Here is a 15,270-nt window from a genome sequence, read left to right as displayed (position 1 = left end):
TGCAATAGCAATGAATAAGCATAAATACTTCTAATTTATGCCTCAGTTGTGAAAGCAGCTCACACTTTGTTTTAAAGGCTTGAGATGTGGCAGATAGAAACCCAGCAGGGAAAATATGAAATCCTCCACAAACAACTTCAAAAAGATGAGGAGGAGCTAGAGGTGCAATACCAGGACCAAGCAGAAGTGCGGATTCGGAAGGAAAAAATAGCAGCACTGAAAGCAGAAGAAAATCAGCTGTCTTTAAAAAAGTAAGTGGGGCTCTGTTTCCTTTCCCCCTGTCACTTGTAGCCAATTCATTATTTCATGTGTTGAGAAGATTAGCTAATGGAAGTAATCATGGTATTGTATTTCCGAGCTGGATTTTGGCTCTGAAATATTTGTGTGAGGAAATAGAATTAAAGTAAGAATTTCCCCCAGTCTTGTCACTGTTCAGATAAGGATTTCTGACATGATTAACTTGCTAAAGACAAAAACTGTGAATGCTTTTTGTCTAAGGAATTTAAATCTATCAGGTCAGACTAAGCGCACATGTCTGCATTGCTGCTGGGTGCCAGGACATTCTTAGGATCTTCTCATTGAAACTTGGAGAGAAAAAGGATCCCAGGTTATCAGTTTGTAGCTTTTGTGAAGACAAGAGCCTGTACAGGGGGGAGAAAATACTGCCCCCATTTCAAGACATACAGATACACTCCCTCCCCACCATTCGATATCATTTCCTTAGTTAAACCACAGATAATCATTTCCTTAGTGCTGTTGGCTTGCCTGTCTTTCACAGAAAAGAAGAGAAAGCCCAGAAAGGATACGAAAAAAGGCGTAAAAAAATGCTTGAAGATGCCAAAAGGAACCACAAAAAAGCAGTCTACTTCCTGAGAAAAAGCATGGCAAGGTAATCATTAGCTCCTGTTCTATTTCCCAGCACTGTACATTCTCAGTATGCAGTGCTCTATCCTGTACTCTTTGAAAAGTAATCATTTTTCTGCTAGATTATGTCCTGGTATTGCACTTGGAAATCTGCTACAATGCCAATGCTCTGAAGCTCTCAAATCTTACTTGGCACAAAAGCGCATGAAAAAAGAAAATCCACCTCCTGCCTTCAGATTCCTTGCAGCTGAAGGGACCATTCTTTGATGGGCTGCATGGAGCTCTGACCACGTGTAGGCACTGATAGTCATTTACAGCTCTTCCCTATATGTGTCAGATAGCACAGCTGAATTCCAGGTTGGAAACTGGCCTTTCTGCATTACCTCTGAGATGCAGTAAAACAGCCTTCTTGCTGTCTGGTAACAGTGACTCAAGAGGGCATTTCTGTGTGCTCCTGTTCTCTTATGGTGGGTGGTAAAATGAGTATTGCCTTCCTAACTCCATGTTCATACAATTACTGTGATATTAAATTATTTTGTTACTCAAGGAACTGAGCGTTTGTTACTTTTACTTGTATGTTAGGACTTAATTGAAAAAGTGATTGAAATAATTGTACTGTTTTTATGGTGTTTTATGTTTTTCCTTAGATAACATGTACAAACTTAACAGTAATTAAAATTAACAAACTGAACCAAATCAGTTGATCTTTTTTGCTCAGTATCTTACTGGCTTTTTTTTTCAGTTCACCACTATATTAACTGGGATACTCACAGACTTGATTCATGCTCAAACATATTTCAAGGTTTTTGAATGTCTGGGGTTTGTTTTCAGTGTGGTTTGCTTGTGTCAAGTTCAATATGTCATTGTCTAGATATCAATCTCATGATCAACATCTGAATTCTTACTTTATTTTAGCAACTAGACATATAATGGGAAATGCATTTCTGAGTTCAAAACATACAAAAGAAAGTTGTTGAGCAAACTGGTTGGAAGCTGTGGGCACACATGTAATCAGAGGTATTGTATGTAGAAGGCTTTCTGAACAGTTCTACCTCACCCACCCAGTATTATTGTGAACAGAGACATGCAGGAGATGTTTGGTGACTTTACACAATTACTGTTTGTCTGGTTAAACATTCTAATACTAAAAGCTTTCCAGGATATAAGCTGAAAGATTTCACTGTGCTTACAGAATTCATGAGAAGAATGCAAAGGAAGAAGCGAAAACTCAGGAGCATATGGAGAGAAGGATACAAGCTGTGCTCTCCCTGAAAAACAGCATAACTTCCAATAGGGTACTGCTGCTGTGGCTGAGCTGGGGAATGAAGAAATTGACTTGTTAGATTGCTACTGCTAGCTTTTATTGAAAGTAATTCTAGTTTTCACTACAGAATGAGTGTCTGATGCTGCCATTCCTTAGACCAAATCTCTTTTTAAATGGAGGAGAATCTAACTACAGGACATAATGGTATTAGATTTGTATGGACAGATTTTTGACACTTCTCCTTAGGGAGCTTTTTGTGCACATTCTAGCTGCTATGGCATGGTAGCTTTCTTGAAAGCAGTGCACACTACAAGCAATCCTCCAAAAATATGGCTGAAGTATTTCTAGTTATTTAGATCTCAAAATAAGAAATACTTCATATGGAGAAAACACATAGAAAAAAGCAGTTACTTAAGTGTCTAAATAATGTAAAGTAAGAATTTCTGAGGTGAGCTACTTCCCTCATCCGTTTGTGTTCTGTAGAATATGAGGGAATGATTTTAATTTAATACTGATCTGATGAGAGCTGTAAATATTCTGTAAACATTGCTTCACTGAAGAATATTTCAGAGAAAAACTAGAAGGGGAAAGAATTAGTGCTGACCTGTCAGAGCTTCCAGCATCTCCAGCACACACAAACTACTGACAACTTGCTTGACTGTTGTGTATATTAAAGACAGTCAGCTGTATTTCAGGTAAAGCTACCACAAATTAGATAAGGAGACCAGAGTCCCTCTTCCATTTTCTTTAATGCGTGAATCAAATACGAAGCTGTGGTTTGTTTGGCTCCATAGGAAAAACTCCAGGCTCTCCAGGCTTGGAACCAAGCAATGGCCTCTGAGGCAAAGAAACAGGAGATGACAATGAGGGAGGCTATCCTGGCAGAAGGAGGCAATGTTGCCAAGGAAATTTTACTCCATAAACGTCTGCTGCAGCATGAAAAGGAGAAAGAGTAAGTATTTGTTTTTATATTGTGCTCTCATTGCTCACTGGTGTTCATGCAGGAGTATTTTGGATCTCTTCATTGGATTCCAAAAGCATAACATATATGGTGCTGTCTCAAGAGAGTGACCTCATTCTTATACTCTGGAAGTGTGAAATTCATACAGCCAGTTTTAAGTGACTTGAAATTCTAGCTTATGTATTATTCAGAGAACCAAAGTTTGGAGCCTGTGTTCTGATTTCTGCAAGGAGGATAACCCACCCCAGGAGGGCAATTCAGTAAACCTAAACCTGATGCTCGAAGTAGCAGCGCTCCTGCATTTCCTCAACACTCTCTGTGCATATAGGAAACTGCAGTGCAGTTACAGCAGCAACAGTGCAGTCTCCTCCCTGCTGCTTTGATATGGACAGAGGTGTGCCTGTATCTCTACTCTGGTGCAGAGTTAATTATTGTTTCTAACCATGTACGAAGATGAATCTGAGTCAAGGTGTTAAACGGAAGGCGGTTGAGGTATGCGTTTCTGCATGCTGGCTCTTCTAACCTATAGCAAATATTAAAAGAGTTGATAAGCAAAGATTCAATCAGTTTTGATAAATAATGCTTCACCCTTGATAGCTGCATAATACAGCTATCACTGACAGCATTCTAAAAATCCTGTTAATAGAATAACCAGTTGGTAGAGATCTGCAGGAAATATCTAACTTTTAGAAGTTTACCCTTTTTGCCTCTTTCTTTCTCCTTGCTTGACTTCTCCCTCTCACTGTTTCCCTTTGCAGGCACAAGGGAGGCAGTTTGTTAGTCTTAATGTTAGCTGTGACACGGCTGCACTTTCACAGCAGTTCTTTTCTAATTTCAGTACCGCTCCACCAGGCGCCTGAGGAACTGCTGAATTACCCCCCCAGGGCTCTACCTTTCTCCCTTTATGTGAAGGGATACTCTCTGTTTTCTCTGAGCACATTTTAGCCTGAATAAATCTTTCTGAATTGCCTGCAAAAAATTAACTCTTTAGTCATTAAAGCCTCTAACTTCGTTTGTACATTGCCTATGAGTAGAATGAAAAAGTCAAGAACTAGTAATAGGAGCAAAGGATGGCTTTATACCTGGAGCAGGTAGCACTGGGAGTCAGTGTACCATTCCTACATTTCATAACTGCCCTGTGCCTTGGTTTTCACAAAATTTAAATACAGTGCCATTCATCTGCTGTGGTGGCGTATCATGAGGCTACACTAAGCCACTGAAGTGCTTCAGTGGGCAATAGCCTGTATTTAAATAAGAAAGGTGATAATATCTTCTCTCCTATTTAGAATCAGGAGTGATATGAATTATTTGAAAAGGTGAAAATCAAGATTTCTGTATCAGAAAGGATCATTAGCATGGGCAATGTCTGTTGCAGAAAATTGTATATTAAACTGCCAGTATTAAAACTGAGACTGAATGATCTGCCCCATACATCACAGAACTGTAGCTCTGAATTCACACCTTTCATGTTCATTACGTGTGGCCTTACCTTTAATCCTTTTTTGCTTTATTACAACCTACTTGATTTCAGATAGCCAACTGTCATCAACTTCTAAGACACTCAAATGGAATGTTTAGTCTAAATATACTTGCCCTCTGAATCCCATTGTGTCTTGACACAAATTACTGCTGCTCCCAATTTGAAGACTTGACGTTGAGCTTAAAGGCTCAAAAAATGAACTGTAATGTTATTAACGAACAACTTGGTTTAACGTTTCTTATAACATCTTCTTACAGAGCTTTTAGAGAACAACAAAAATCAAGAAAAATTGAGATTGTATCTAAAATTCTGCAAGAAAAAGCTTCCATTTTCAAGCAGAAAAATCAGCAGTCCTGTACTAAGGCAATTAAGAGTGGTGGTAAATGTACGGATTCTTTACTGTGGAGAAAGAAAACATGGCGCTACATTGAGAAGACCTGCAAACATCCAGCTGGGGCACCACAGGTGAACAAACAGAAACATCTCTAGGTTTATTTTCTATTGAAGCTGTAGGAAAGTGAATTTTGGCTGTACCTCTGAATAGCACGGGCTGCAGCCAAACACCAGATAGTGCAGCTAGTGGAGAGTTGCACCTCCATCAGCCCGTCGGATCTCTTGACGACCATTAGTCGCTCTATTTTTGATGGTTGGTACTTTTATTCATGACAGTTGCTGCTTGGTACGGATGTTTTTTTGTTTCCATTTGTATTTTTAAGGGTATTTGTAAGAAGTGTACATTGTAATGTACATTGTAAGACACGTGAATCACAACTGACCCCAAGAGCAATAAAATTACCTTCACCCCCAAGTAAGGATTCGGATCAGACTGTCAGCACAAGAGAAATGTTTTCAACATATCAGAATGGAGACCACAGTGTTTTCATGACAACAGATTTGTTTGGGTTTCTTTCATGTATTTGTTTTGTTTTAATTGATCTGCACAATATTACAGGCAGTACTTGCCTGGAAAGGAGAGGTGGGATGAACTGAATCCCAGGAAGCCTGTGTCTGCCTGCAATCCTTAGGTATTTAAAGAAAGGGAGAGAAGGTTTGTGGAAATAGTCATAACATAACAAAGCAAGAAAGTCCTTGGTCATCATACAGTAGATATAACAAAAACATGTACAAAACCCAAAAATGTACACAGTCACTATTCACAAGCCCACCCTTCTATGGAATACAGTTATCATCCTATAGATGCTCATTACTGCAATATTGTCTGAGTTGTCATTTGAAGAAGGGATTGGCTTAAGCTGTCATCTTCAGCCTTGCAGCTTTATAGACCAGTCACTCTGTATTAAAAGATATCCTTGGAAACTGTTAACTGCTCATGTAACTGCCCTCTAGTAATTTCAAATGGTATTTCCAAATTTATTTTCTCTCACAGAAGTCGTGGTGCTCTCCATCAGTTTGTTCCCCAGCTGGTGAGAGAACTGCTTCTGTAGGAAAGTGTTCTGAAAAAGTCCCCCACGATGTGCTCTGTGAGAGTGATGAGGATGAGGAGGAGAGGGACAAGATCCCAGCAGAACCAGAGCTCCCAGGACTATTGAATCAGGAATGTGACTTGCACGAGGTAAAACCTGTGATGATTCCTCTTAAAAATAGGGGAAAAAAAAAAAAAAAAAAAAAAAAAAAAAAAAAAAAAAAAAAATGGATATGTGTATTTGTCCTGTTGTTACGTTGAAGTCTATAATGTTCTGGAATTATTCATGAAAGTGTCTAAATGGATTCGAAAAGTTTCAGTTCCCTCTCTAGTAGTTGTACGTATCTGAAGAAATGACACTGGCAGGTGCTGTTCTATGAATGCAGCTTAAAATCACCAATTATCTATTCTGCAGTTAACGTGTCATTACTGCATAGATACAGAGATTCAGATGTGAGAATATCAGAGGGTAATTGTTGTTTGACTCTGTCATCAGTGTTTTCTCTTCAGGAGAAAACAAAACTTCAATTTTAGTTTGGAGATATGTGAAGACACATCACATCGTGTTCACTTGTTTGTTTGAGTTAAAAAACACAAAACCCTGAGAAAGCTGAACATGACTTTTTGTTGTGTTGGAAACACAGATTGCTTTATGTGGATTGCTTTATTTTGTCCCAGACTAGACAAAATAAAGCATAATTTTTATCAAATATTCTGTACTCTGTAAAGAAGTAAATAGTGCCTAGGCATTGTGTGGCTAAGGTCGTGCACGCTATTCCAAAGTATGCTCCCATACTCCACTTTTTTCAGATGTAGGCCTTTAAAAGCAGACTTGAGAATCAGTCAGAAAGCAGTGTGTCAGTAAATATCATGTGCTGTATGAAAGAAGCACTGGACTATAACAAATGTTAGTGAAGTTAGCTGATTTTCTCTAAATGGTTGCTCAAGAAGTGGAATATAACCCCTTCACTGCCATTAAAACAGAATCTTCTAATGCTGGATGGTTGTAGGCTAGAGAACAAACTGATTTGTTCACATACAAGTTGGGAGGCTGAGTTTAATCTGGAGAATAATGAAGGCTGGCCAGAGACTGAGATTCTATTCTACCCGTAGGCATTTCTACTTTGTTCTGGAGATCCTGTGATCACAGTGACTTACTGCCACCGTGTTTTTTTATCAATGTTCCCTGTTAGATATCCAAAGAAGAAATGGATACAAAGCATCTGGCTACAAAGACAACGAAAACAGAGATTTTACAGGAAAAGGAGGACTTCCAAACTAGAATTTTTCATAAGGGAACAGTGTCTGGTCATGAACATCAAGGACGAACTTTCTATACTAAACCAAGTTGTGTTCATTTCAAGGTTAGTGGTCATTGCACACAGATCTGTAAAGATGATGGATGTTTCTGCTAGACTCGTATACTGATGTCTTGATCAAAATGCTGTGGCACTGAAAAGATCCTTGTTGGCTGCTGTGGGTTAACACTAACAGACAGCTAAGGGCCACAGAACCCCTCACTCACTCTCTGCTCCCAAGTAGCAGGAGAGGAGGAAAATTTTCAGTAAAGATTCCAGCCTGCAAATGACTATAATATTATACTTACATTAGGAAGAAAGTGAGCTTATCAGTTTATCCCTGCATTGTAATTAACAAGCACACTGTCAGCAAGTACACTGCTGTGCCAAAACTGCTTGTTCTGTCATTACTCGTGTAAATGTTGCTTCCTGTAATTGACACCTCCTGATATGTTTGGTATTTCAAGGATTTCGATGTTGGTAAAATCTACAAAAAGAAGATAGTTTTGATAAATGCATCCTACAGCATTAACTACTGCAAACCAGTGGGAATCAGTGAATGGCTGAAGGACTTCATCAGCATTCAGTATGTAAAACTATCTGTAGATGAGTTTCTTGCTTTACATTTGTATTAGAACAGGAGGCATAACTCAATTCTGTAGTAAAATTAAACAATTTTGATTAGATACATCTGAACTATTGTATTGCATTCTTTTATAATGAGGAAAGGAAGTGTCTTAGAGCAGAAAAGAAACTTGAAGACTGAACTGCACATCACTGGTTTATGTAGTGGTGACAGCAAGGGCCCAGTCCCTAGTATGGGAAAAGCAGTGTACACACAGTGTCAGTACTTCTTCGAGGTATTACTGGAAATAGGAGCTATTCCTTCAGGCCCTTCTTAGGAGAAACTGCCAGTGACCTGCTCTGAAGCTCAGTGTACTGAAGTCATTTGCCTACTCACATTCTGAGCTCGTGTTTTCTGAAAAGTATTTCCTTCTCCATTTCAGTTTGGAAATGTTTCATCTTTGTTGATTTTTAATTCTGTTTTGATAAAACTGTGATTAATGCACGTGTTCTGTATTACAGTGGGGCCCAGCTTCCTAGGTATCCCCCTGGCTAATAACATTCAGTCGTGTATTTTGTCTAGCCTGTTTTTGTCAGGCAGAATAGGGCTCTAGTTGTGCCTCAGTAATTTCATTTGGAGTGCAGCTGTGAGACTTCTTGTCTTCTGATGGGCATTTTGTTTGCATCACAGACACCATGAAATGAGGCATTGAAGTGACTGGCAGTTTCTATTCAAGATGATTTTGATACAGCTTGCAGCAAGCAGCACGTTCTCTAATCACTTGCAGCAACCTTCTTTTTTCCTCTTCATTTCTATTTGGATAGTGGGATGTTACAGATCCATGGTTAAAACTGATAATGGCAGACTGCTTCCCAGGTGTTAGAACAGGTGATTGGTCCACTCCATTTTAACCATGTTATTGAGCCACAGCTCCACCAGTTGCCTTGTTTGTAAAGTGAACACAAATTCTTTCCTCTTAAAAATATTACAAGACTTTCTGAATAAAACCTCAACAAATCAATCTTTGTTGTTTTACAGTTGCACCGGGGTTCTGCGGCTTTTCCTTAATCTGTCCCTCATTCTGACTTTCCAGATGAATAAATTAATCTAAATGGAAAAATATATAAATATTCTTTGCTGTTCCTACCAGAATCAGAACAGGGGGTTTCATACATTCACACGTGTCTTTAACTGGGAGTTTTATGCTGCTTCTCTACACAGGTTTGACCCGCCTGGTAAAATGTCTGCTGGAATGTCCTGTGAAGTGGGGGTAACCTTTAAGCCTGTGGTAAGTGCACCTCAGTGGTAACTTTGTCAAATAGGCTGAATCTTTGCCAATGACGTGGCTGGGGGGATTGTGTTTGTTTTTTAGGTAAATGAAAATCTGGAAGGAGAAGTCATGTTTATGGCCCAAACAGGATCCTTCTCAGTTCCACTGAAATGTACAGCCAAGACGTGCATTGTAAGTGACTGTTTAAAGTCAGAGTAACAGCAGAAAATGCAAGACAGCATAAACGTTATTGCAAATATTTACCAAGAGGTAGGCAGGAGAGCACCCACAGCTGGCAATTATTGGACACTCTTTGAATTGAGAACTTAAAAGTCCTATTCTTGAAAAGGTGCACGCTCATTTGATGGACATCACTGACTATCTAGGACAGTAGTAATTATTGGTTTCTCTTCTCACAGCTGGCACTAGATAAAGCGCTTGTTGACTTTGGCACTCATGTCGTGGGAGAGACAATTTCACGAACTGTCAGCCTGACAAACACTGGAGCTTTGGGAACAAGATTCAAGGTTCAGACATCAGCAGGTGACAGCAGTAGATGTGGAGCAACAGCAGGAACAGTAGGTTCAACAGCATCACCCTAAATTAATCAATCCCATTTATAACGTGAAACAGTTACAAGAAAACACATCTCATTTGCAGCTCCTTGATGAAGTTGGAGCTGGATACAAGCTCAGTGATCAAAGTGATCAGATCAGTAGAAATTACTTTTTCCCAAATATTTTTATTAGGTTACTCAACCATGCAGTGACTCTGCTCCTGAGAGGAAAGATAACAATAGTTCTGTAACATCTGTGCTTGAAAAGAAAGAACAAATTTGTCCTGATGGTAGTGAAGAACCAACCTGCTGTGTAGCCCAGGTAGAGCAGCAGAGGACTGAGACAAGTTCTACAGGTGAGCTGATTCTGAGAAACTGCAAGTGCAAGCTTCCCAGACTTAACCAAATTAAGTAGTTCATCATGCTAGTAGCAATGTTGCATCTCTTTGTATGCTGCCTCAACTCCAAGTCCTCCAGAGCTCAAAAAAAAAAAAAAGACTAAAAATAATGTACTGGCACCATTATATCAAAATCAACAGAGAATCTTGATCCTCATTAGTGATCAACAATTCAGCTTCAGAAGAATATAGAAACCAACTAGCTTACAGAGACTGCAAAAATGTTATCTTTTTTGTCTCAGCAACCAAATTCCCACCCCTCAGAAGAGAAATCCACATGACAGGTTTATTTTTATAGTCTTTAATTCTAGTAACAAGAAAACAGAAAGATGAACCTCACAAGGCTTCCTTCTCATTCCTAATGTTTACTGTGTACTTTAAAAGATCCAATACCGTAGAAGAAACACTTCTTCAAAATACGTGTTGAATATTCTTGTGTATGTTGATCATTTCCATGGCAGGAAACCAAACGTCCTGGACAAGGCGGTGGGTTCTTTTTTTTTCCCCTGGAATCTCTGGAGTGAAAGTGATTAATGGAATCACTGTACCTGCCTCCACAGAATTACTTGTCTCTAAATCTGTTTACAGACCAGAGAGGTTGTGGAGTTACCTCCTCTGGAGCTATTGAAAACCTGCATGCTCACAGCGCTGTGCGATGAGCAGGGGGATTTAGGTCACATCATCTCCAGAGGTCTCTTCCACCCTCAGCCATTTTCAGGCTTTTTTTTGCTTGCTGCTCTTTTTGATGCACACGTCCAGCACTTTGTGGGTCTGTTAGTGTTGCTTTTTTCTTTCAGAACAACTTGCTCAAGATGCATTCAATCTCAGTTCAGATAAAGACACAAACAATGCACATCATTTAACGGAACGCTCACCTGAAGAAACACCAATTGAAATTATGCTGGGAAAGGTAATGAATGCCCTGAAATACTACAAGATTTTCAGTAGTCTAAGCCGCCTACATCAAGTGAATTGCTTTCACTCTGCTGGCAAATGTTGAAGTACATAATCAGTTTCAACCCTAGTGGAATCCACTGTTTTTACAGTTAATCAAAGAATCATAGAATGTCTTGGGCTGGAAAGCATCTCAAAGATCATCTAGTTCCACCTGCACTGCTGTGGGCAGGGTTGCCAACCACTACATCAGCCTGAAGTCAGGCTGCCCAAGGCCCGTCCAACCTGGCCTCAAAACCTCCAGGGATGGGGCATCACAAGTTCTGTGGGCAGCCTGTTCCAGCACCTCACCGCTCTTTCAGTGAAAAATTTCTCCAGCATCTAATCTAAATCTCCTCTCTTTTAGTTTAAAACCATTTAGTTTACGTCCTTAAAATGAAATAACATATTTGCCTCTTCCTTCAGTCCATAAAGGGTCTGTGAGCTGGAGGAGACTTGCATTTCTCACAATTTCACTTTTCTTTTTGTCAGATTGATTATTCTCCTGTCATTTCTTTGTTATGCGACATCTAGTGACAACACGAAAGGCGGGGCAGGAAGAATGTGCCACATTAAATAATGCAGAGATGAGAGTTCAGAGAGTAGTTCTTAGTATTTATGGCTTCTACCTGTGTGTGAAAGAGCACTGAATTCAGTGGTGCAGATCTTTGAATGGTAGCACAAAGCAGCTTCTTCGTGTATTTGTTACACCAATATGAATTATTCACCAATATGATGGAAACTCTTTGGTAAAATACATAATCTACCTGTCAGAAAAGTCTTGCAGTAAAAAGGGACTCTCTCAATAAGATTCTGACCATGTCTGCCTGTGAAACCACACCATCCCAAGCTTTTTCCCCCAAAACAAACCTTGTAAAGACCACTGATCCATTTTTCCCTGTCACAGTTCATTCAGTCTAGTGAGAAACTAGGCATAGTGGTGTGCTTGTACACTATGAGCACATACAGCTTCACTTCCATGCATTTTTGTAGCCAACCACACTAAGAGAGTTTCTGATTAAAAATGTGTTACTTCCTGTTTAGGTTACTGAAGGTGAAATTGGACCCTTCAGCTCAGTCAAACTTCAGGTTATATTTATGCCATCCATCCCTGGGGACGTACGGGCAGAGTTTGTGATTGTGTTTGACAACACAGACTGCAAACCAGTGAGTGATTTTGTGTAAGACTTGCTTCAAAGACTGTTGAAACTCTGCTTCTGCTTCTACCAAGAATTACAGGAGTGCAAATCCTATACTAAAAGCAGGAGAAACGGGCAGAGGACAAATAGGTTTACAGACATAAGAAATAACAATGAGGTAACCTATGATAAACAGTAAGAAGCCTTGTAAATCAGGGCCCTTCTTTCTGATGGACTATGGTTGTTAAACCTGTAGATTCTCTCATATTTCTACACAGCTGTTTATCAGACACCCTGCTGGAAAACATCTATTGTCCTGTATATAAACCTGAAATTCTTTTCTTCTGTTCCCAACCCATGCAGTTTATTTTCTTTCTGATATATCAGCACTGGAATTATTTAGCACGAAGTAGTGAAACTGATGTGTGAAGGCTGGGACAGATGACAACTTCAGTTACCATTTCAGCATACTTTAATTCTGCATTTCATTGGAAGCCAAATTCTGCCTGGGAACACTTCACAGAAGCTTGCCAAAAATAAAAAAAAGAAAAAAAATAAAAAAAGAAAAAAAGAAAAAGGAAGAAAATCTTCCAAGCTCAGTAGGCCAGTCTTGGCTCTCCCCACAGTCTACAGATGGAATAGTCTACAAAAGAAACTGCAGATGCATACTGCACATTCCTGTGGGTACCCTTTCTTTCAGCTCTGGCAGGGAAGGATCATTTTTGTCCAAGTCTGAGCTATGTAGCTGCTGAAATTTAGACTCGAGGTCATTATGTGGAATATAGCACCACACTGCCCTTTTGTATAAACATGCTGCAGTCTCCTGACTTTCTGAATGCTTGCACATTCACTTAACTCTTCAACTACTTATTTCCAATTTCTTGGGCAGCACGTTATTCCTTCACATTCTCTGGAAAGGAGTCCAAACTAAAATATAATTCATTTCTGTTCTTGTACACAGTAAGATCTAGGTTTTATTTTATAAATTCTATAGCTTTGTTTAATTAAGGTACCTTTAACAAGTACATATTTTAGCTGTAGGTTATAGCTGTTTAGATCAGTAACAATTTGAGACTAACAGAAATAAGTATACTCTTGATAAGTATACTCTTGGTTTGTATTAACAGCTGTACTTCAGTGCCATTGGAGTCTCTATTGACGTGCCAGTTTGGGTGCCCAATCCCAACATTGATTTAAAAATCTGTATGTATGACAGACTTTACCAGGACTGCGTTGTCATCCAGAGCAGGTGAGCTGCCTTCCACAGCTGACTGATGAGATCTTAAGTCACCAGGTGATACCTCGGGGTCTGTTATACCTCTATATATCTCTGATACCCAGAGACATCTGGGTATCACAGCAGGCTGAAGAACAGTTTTGCACTTTTTATTTTGCCTTGGTGTTCCAGTAGGACATCCTGATTACAAGCCCTCCCAGTTTACACTACTGTGGAAATTAGACTTGGGTATACTGCTATCCTAGATTCCCAAGAGCAGCAATAGCTGTGAAGCGTATGAGTTAATACGCACCTTTCCACTTCTACCAGGTTCCTTGTGCTGTGCCTGTTCTGTGATAGAGCTGTTAAGTCCCTAGGGAATAGCAGCCCCAGTGAGTTTCATCATAGGGAACTGCAAGCTAAATATTAGGGAGATAAATGTGCCTAAAACTGAGTGCTGATTGGGTATAATTGATTCAGCCAAAGAACTTTCTGACAGAACGATCTGGAAGCCAGCTTCATGCCAACTGTTCCTTTCTGAGAAGGTCAGCCACCAGTCTCATAGACACGTGCAGTGATGCTGAATAAATCAAGTCAGTCCTTTTGCATTTCCTATGGCACAGGAAAGATGCAACCTTTCCTGAGCCATACAGGAATTAAGAACTGCACTGGAGTGGCAGATACTTTAAAGTAACTAGATAGTGATAAATTATGAATTATACTGATTACCCAGATATTTTTTGTACATATGTATTTCCATAGTTTGCATCAATAATGTCTGAAGATTCCTTCTGTTTGCACTGTAGCAGAAGGACAATATTTCACCCATTTGACTCCCAGACGTTTCTTGCTGTAACGTTCTATTATGTGAACTCTTACTCTACTAATTGCCTTCAGGTCTACCTTGGATATCTTTACCTAATGCAAACATTATGAAACACTTAGCATTCCTATTTCACCAATCTGCATATCTTAGATTCTATTTAAACAAGATTGGGGTGGTTTTGTGGGAGGGTGGGGGAGACTGGTTCTGGAGAAGGCAACCATTCTAAACCTCTTACCAGAACTACAGACTGCACAGATTCTTCACAGTTGGAAAGAAATGAGTAAAGCTGTTATCTCAAAAATTCAGCCTACAGATATGAGAAGCACAAGTTATGTAAGGGGTTTTACTCGGTGAAGATAACCCAGGGATAAAAGTTACAAGCATAGAAGAAAAATAACTATCCTAATGAAAACTTCAGATTTCAAAGGGCTCCAAATATAGAAGCTGTCAAATTGCTTAGGCCAAAATTTCTTAACTGAGAAAACTTTATCAACTTCCCCTAAATTATAAGCACTTCATACGTATTATGCTGTCCTTAGCACCTTGGCAAATCAAGTCTTCAATTTATCCCCCCCACCTCCTTTGTTAGGAAAAGTTGTCTCTGTTACACAGTCACCAGTGCTGAAATTTCAAGTATCACACGTGCAAGAATGTTCTGTCTCAAAATCTGCCAAAGTAAATAAATGGAATCATTCCGTTAGATGCAGTGCCTGGCAGATCTCTTCCTCCATTGGCCATTACAGTTTTTCTGTTGCTTGTATCAGAAAGTTTTCAAGTTAAGTAAATAGCTCTGGTACTTGAGCTCTCCCAGCCAGCTCTGTAGCGTTACTAAATATTAACTTTTTTCTTTCTGGTCACATAGAATACAGTGATTGGGAAGCATAGATGTGCAGCATAAAGGGTGAAAGCATTTCACCAGAATCCTCTCAGATATAAATCACTTTGACAAGTAATTTCATTGGCAAGTTATAATCTGCACTGACTTATAGAACTACTATGTAGTTCTCTTAGATTGTCAACAGTCAGCAATCCTTCCAAGCTCCCAGCACCTCACGCTGCAATTGTTGATTTAGAGCA

At 39.5% G+C, this 15,270-nt stretch overlaps 1 protein-coding gene across 1 annotated transcript in view; it reads left to right on the top strand.

The window, feature by feature from the left end:
* The window catches only part of CFAP74 (cilia and flagella associated protein 74), a gene marked incomplete at both ends in the record, with an annotated part of 37,595 nt that overhangs the window by 7,067 nt on the left and 15,258 nt on the right, over positions 1-15,270 (top strand). The window contains 15 exon segments of the mRNA XM_079545562.1: positions 78-251; positions 779-889; positions 2,057-2,159; positions 2,923-3,080; positions 4,827-5,034; positions 5,957-6,142; positions 7,186-7,356; positions 7,758-7,876; positions 9,077-9,143; positions 9,228-9,317; positions 9,545-9,703; positions 9,875-10,037; positions 10,877-10,989; positions 12,057-12,179; positions 13,279-13,400. Of these exon segments, the coding sequence (XP_079401688.1) occupies positions 78-251; positions 779-889; positions 2,057-2,159; positions 2,923-3,080; positions 4,827-5,034; positions 5,957-6,142; positions 7,186-7,356; positions 7,758-7,876; positions 9,077-9,143; positions 9,228-9,317; positions 9,545-9,703; positions 9,875-10,037; positions 10,877-10,989; positions 12,057-12,179; positions 13,279-13,400 (2,067 nt within the window).

The sequence above is a fragment of the Tetrao urogallus genome, assembly GCF_951394365.1.
Source record: "Tetrao urogallus genome assembly, chromosome: 21".
NCBI classification, from domain to species: Eukaryota; Metazoa; Chordata; class Aves; order Galliformes; family Phasianidae; genus Tetrao; species Tetrao urogallus.
Note: the sequence above shows the minus strand (reverse complement) of the source record. Positions and strands in the feature narration are given on the sequence as shown.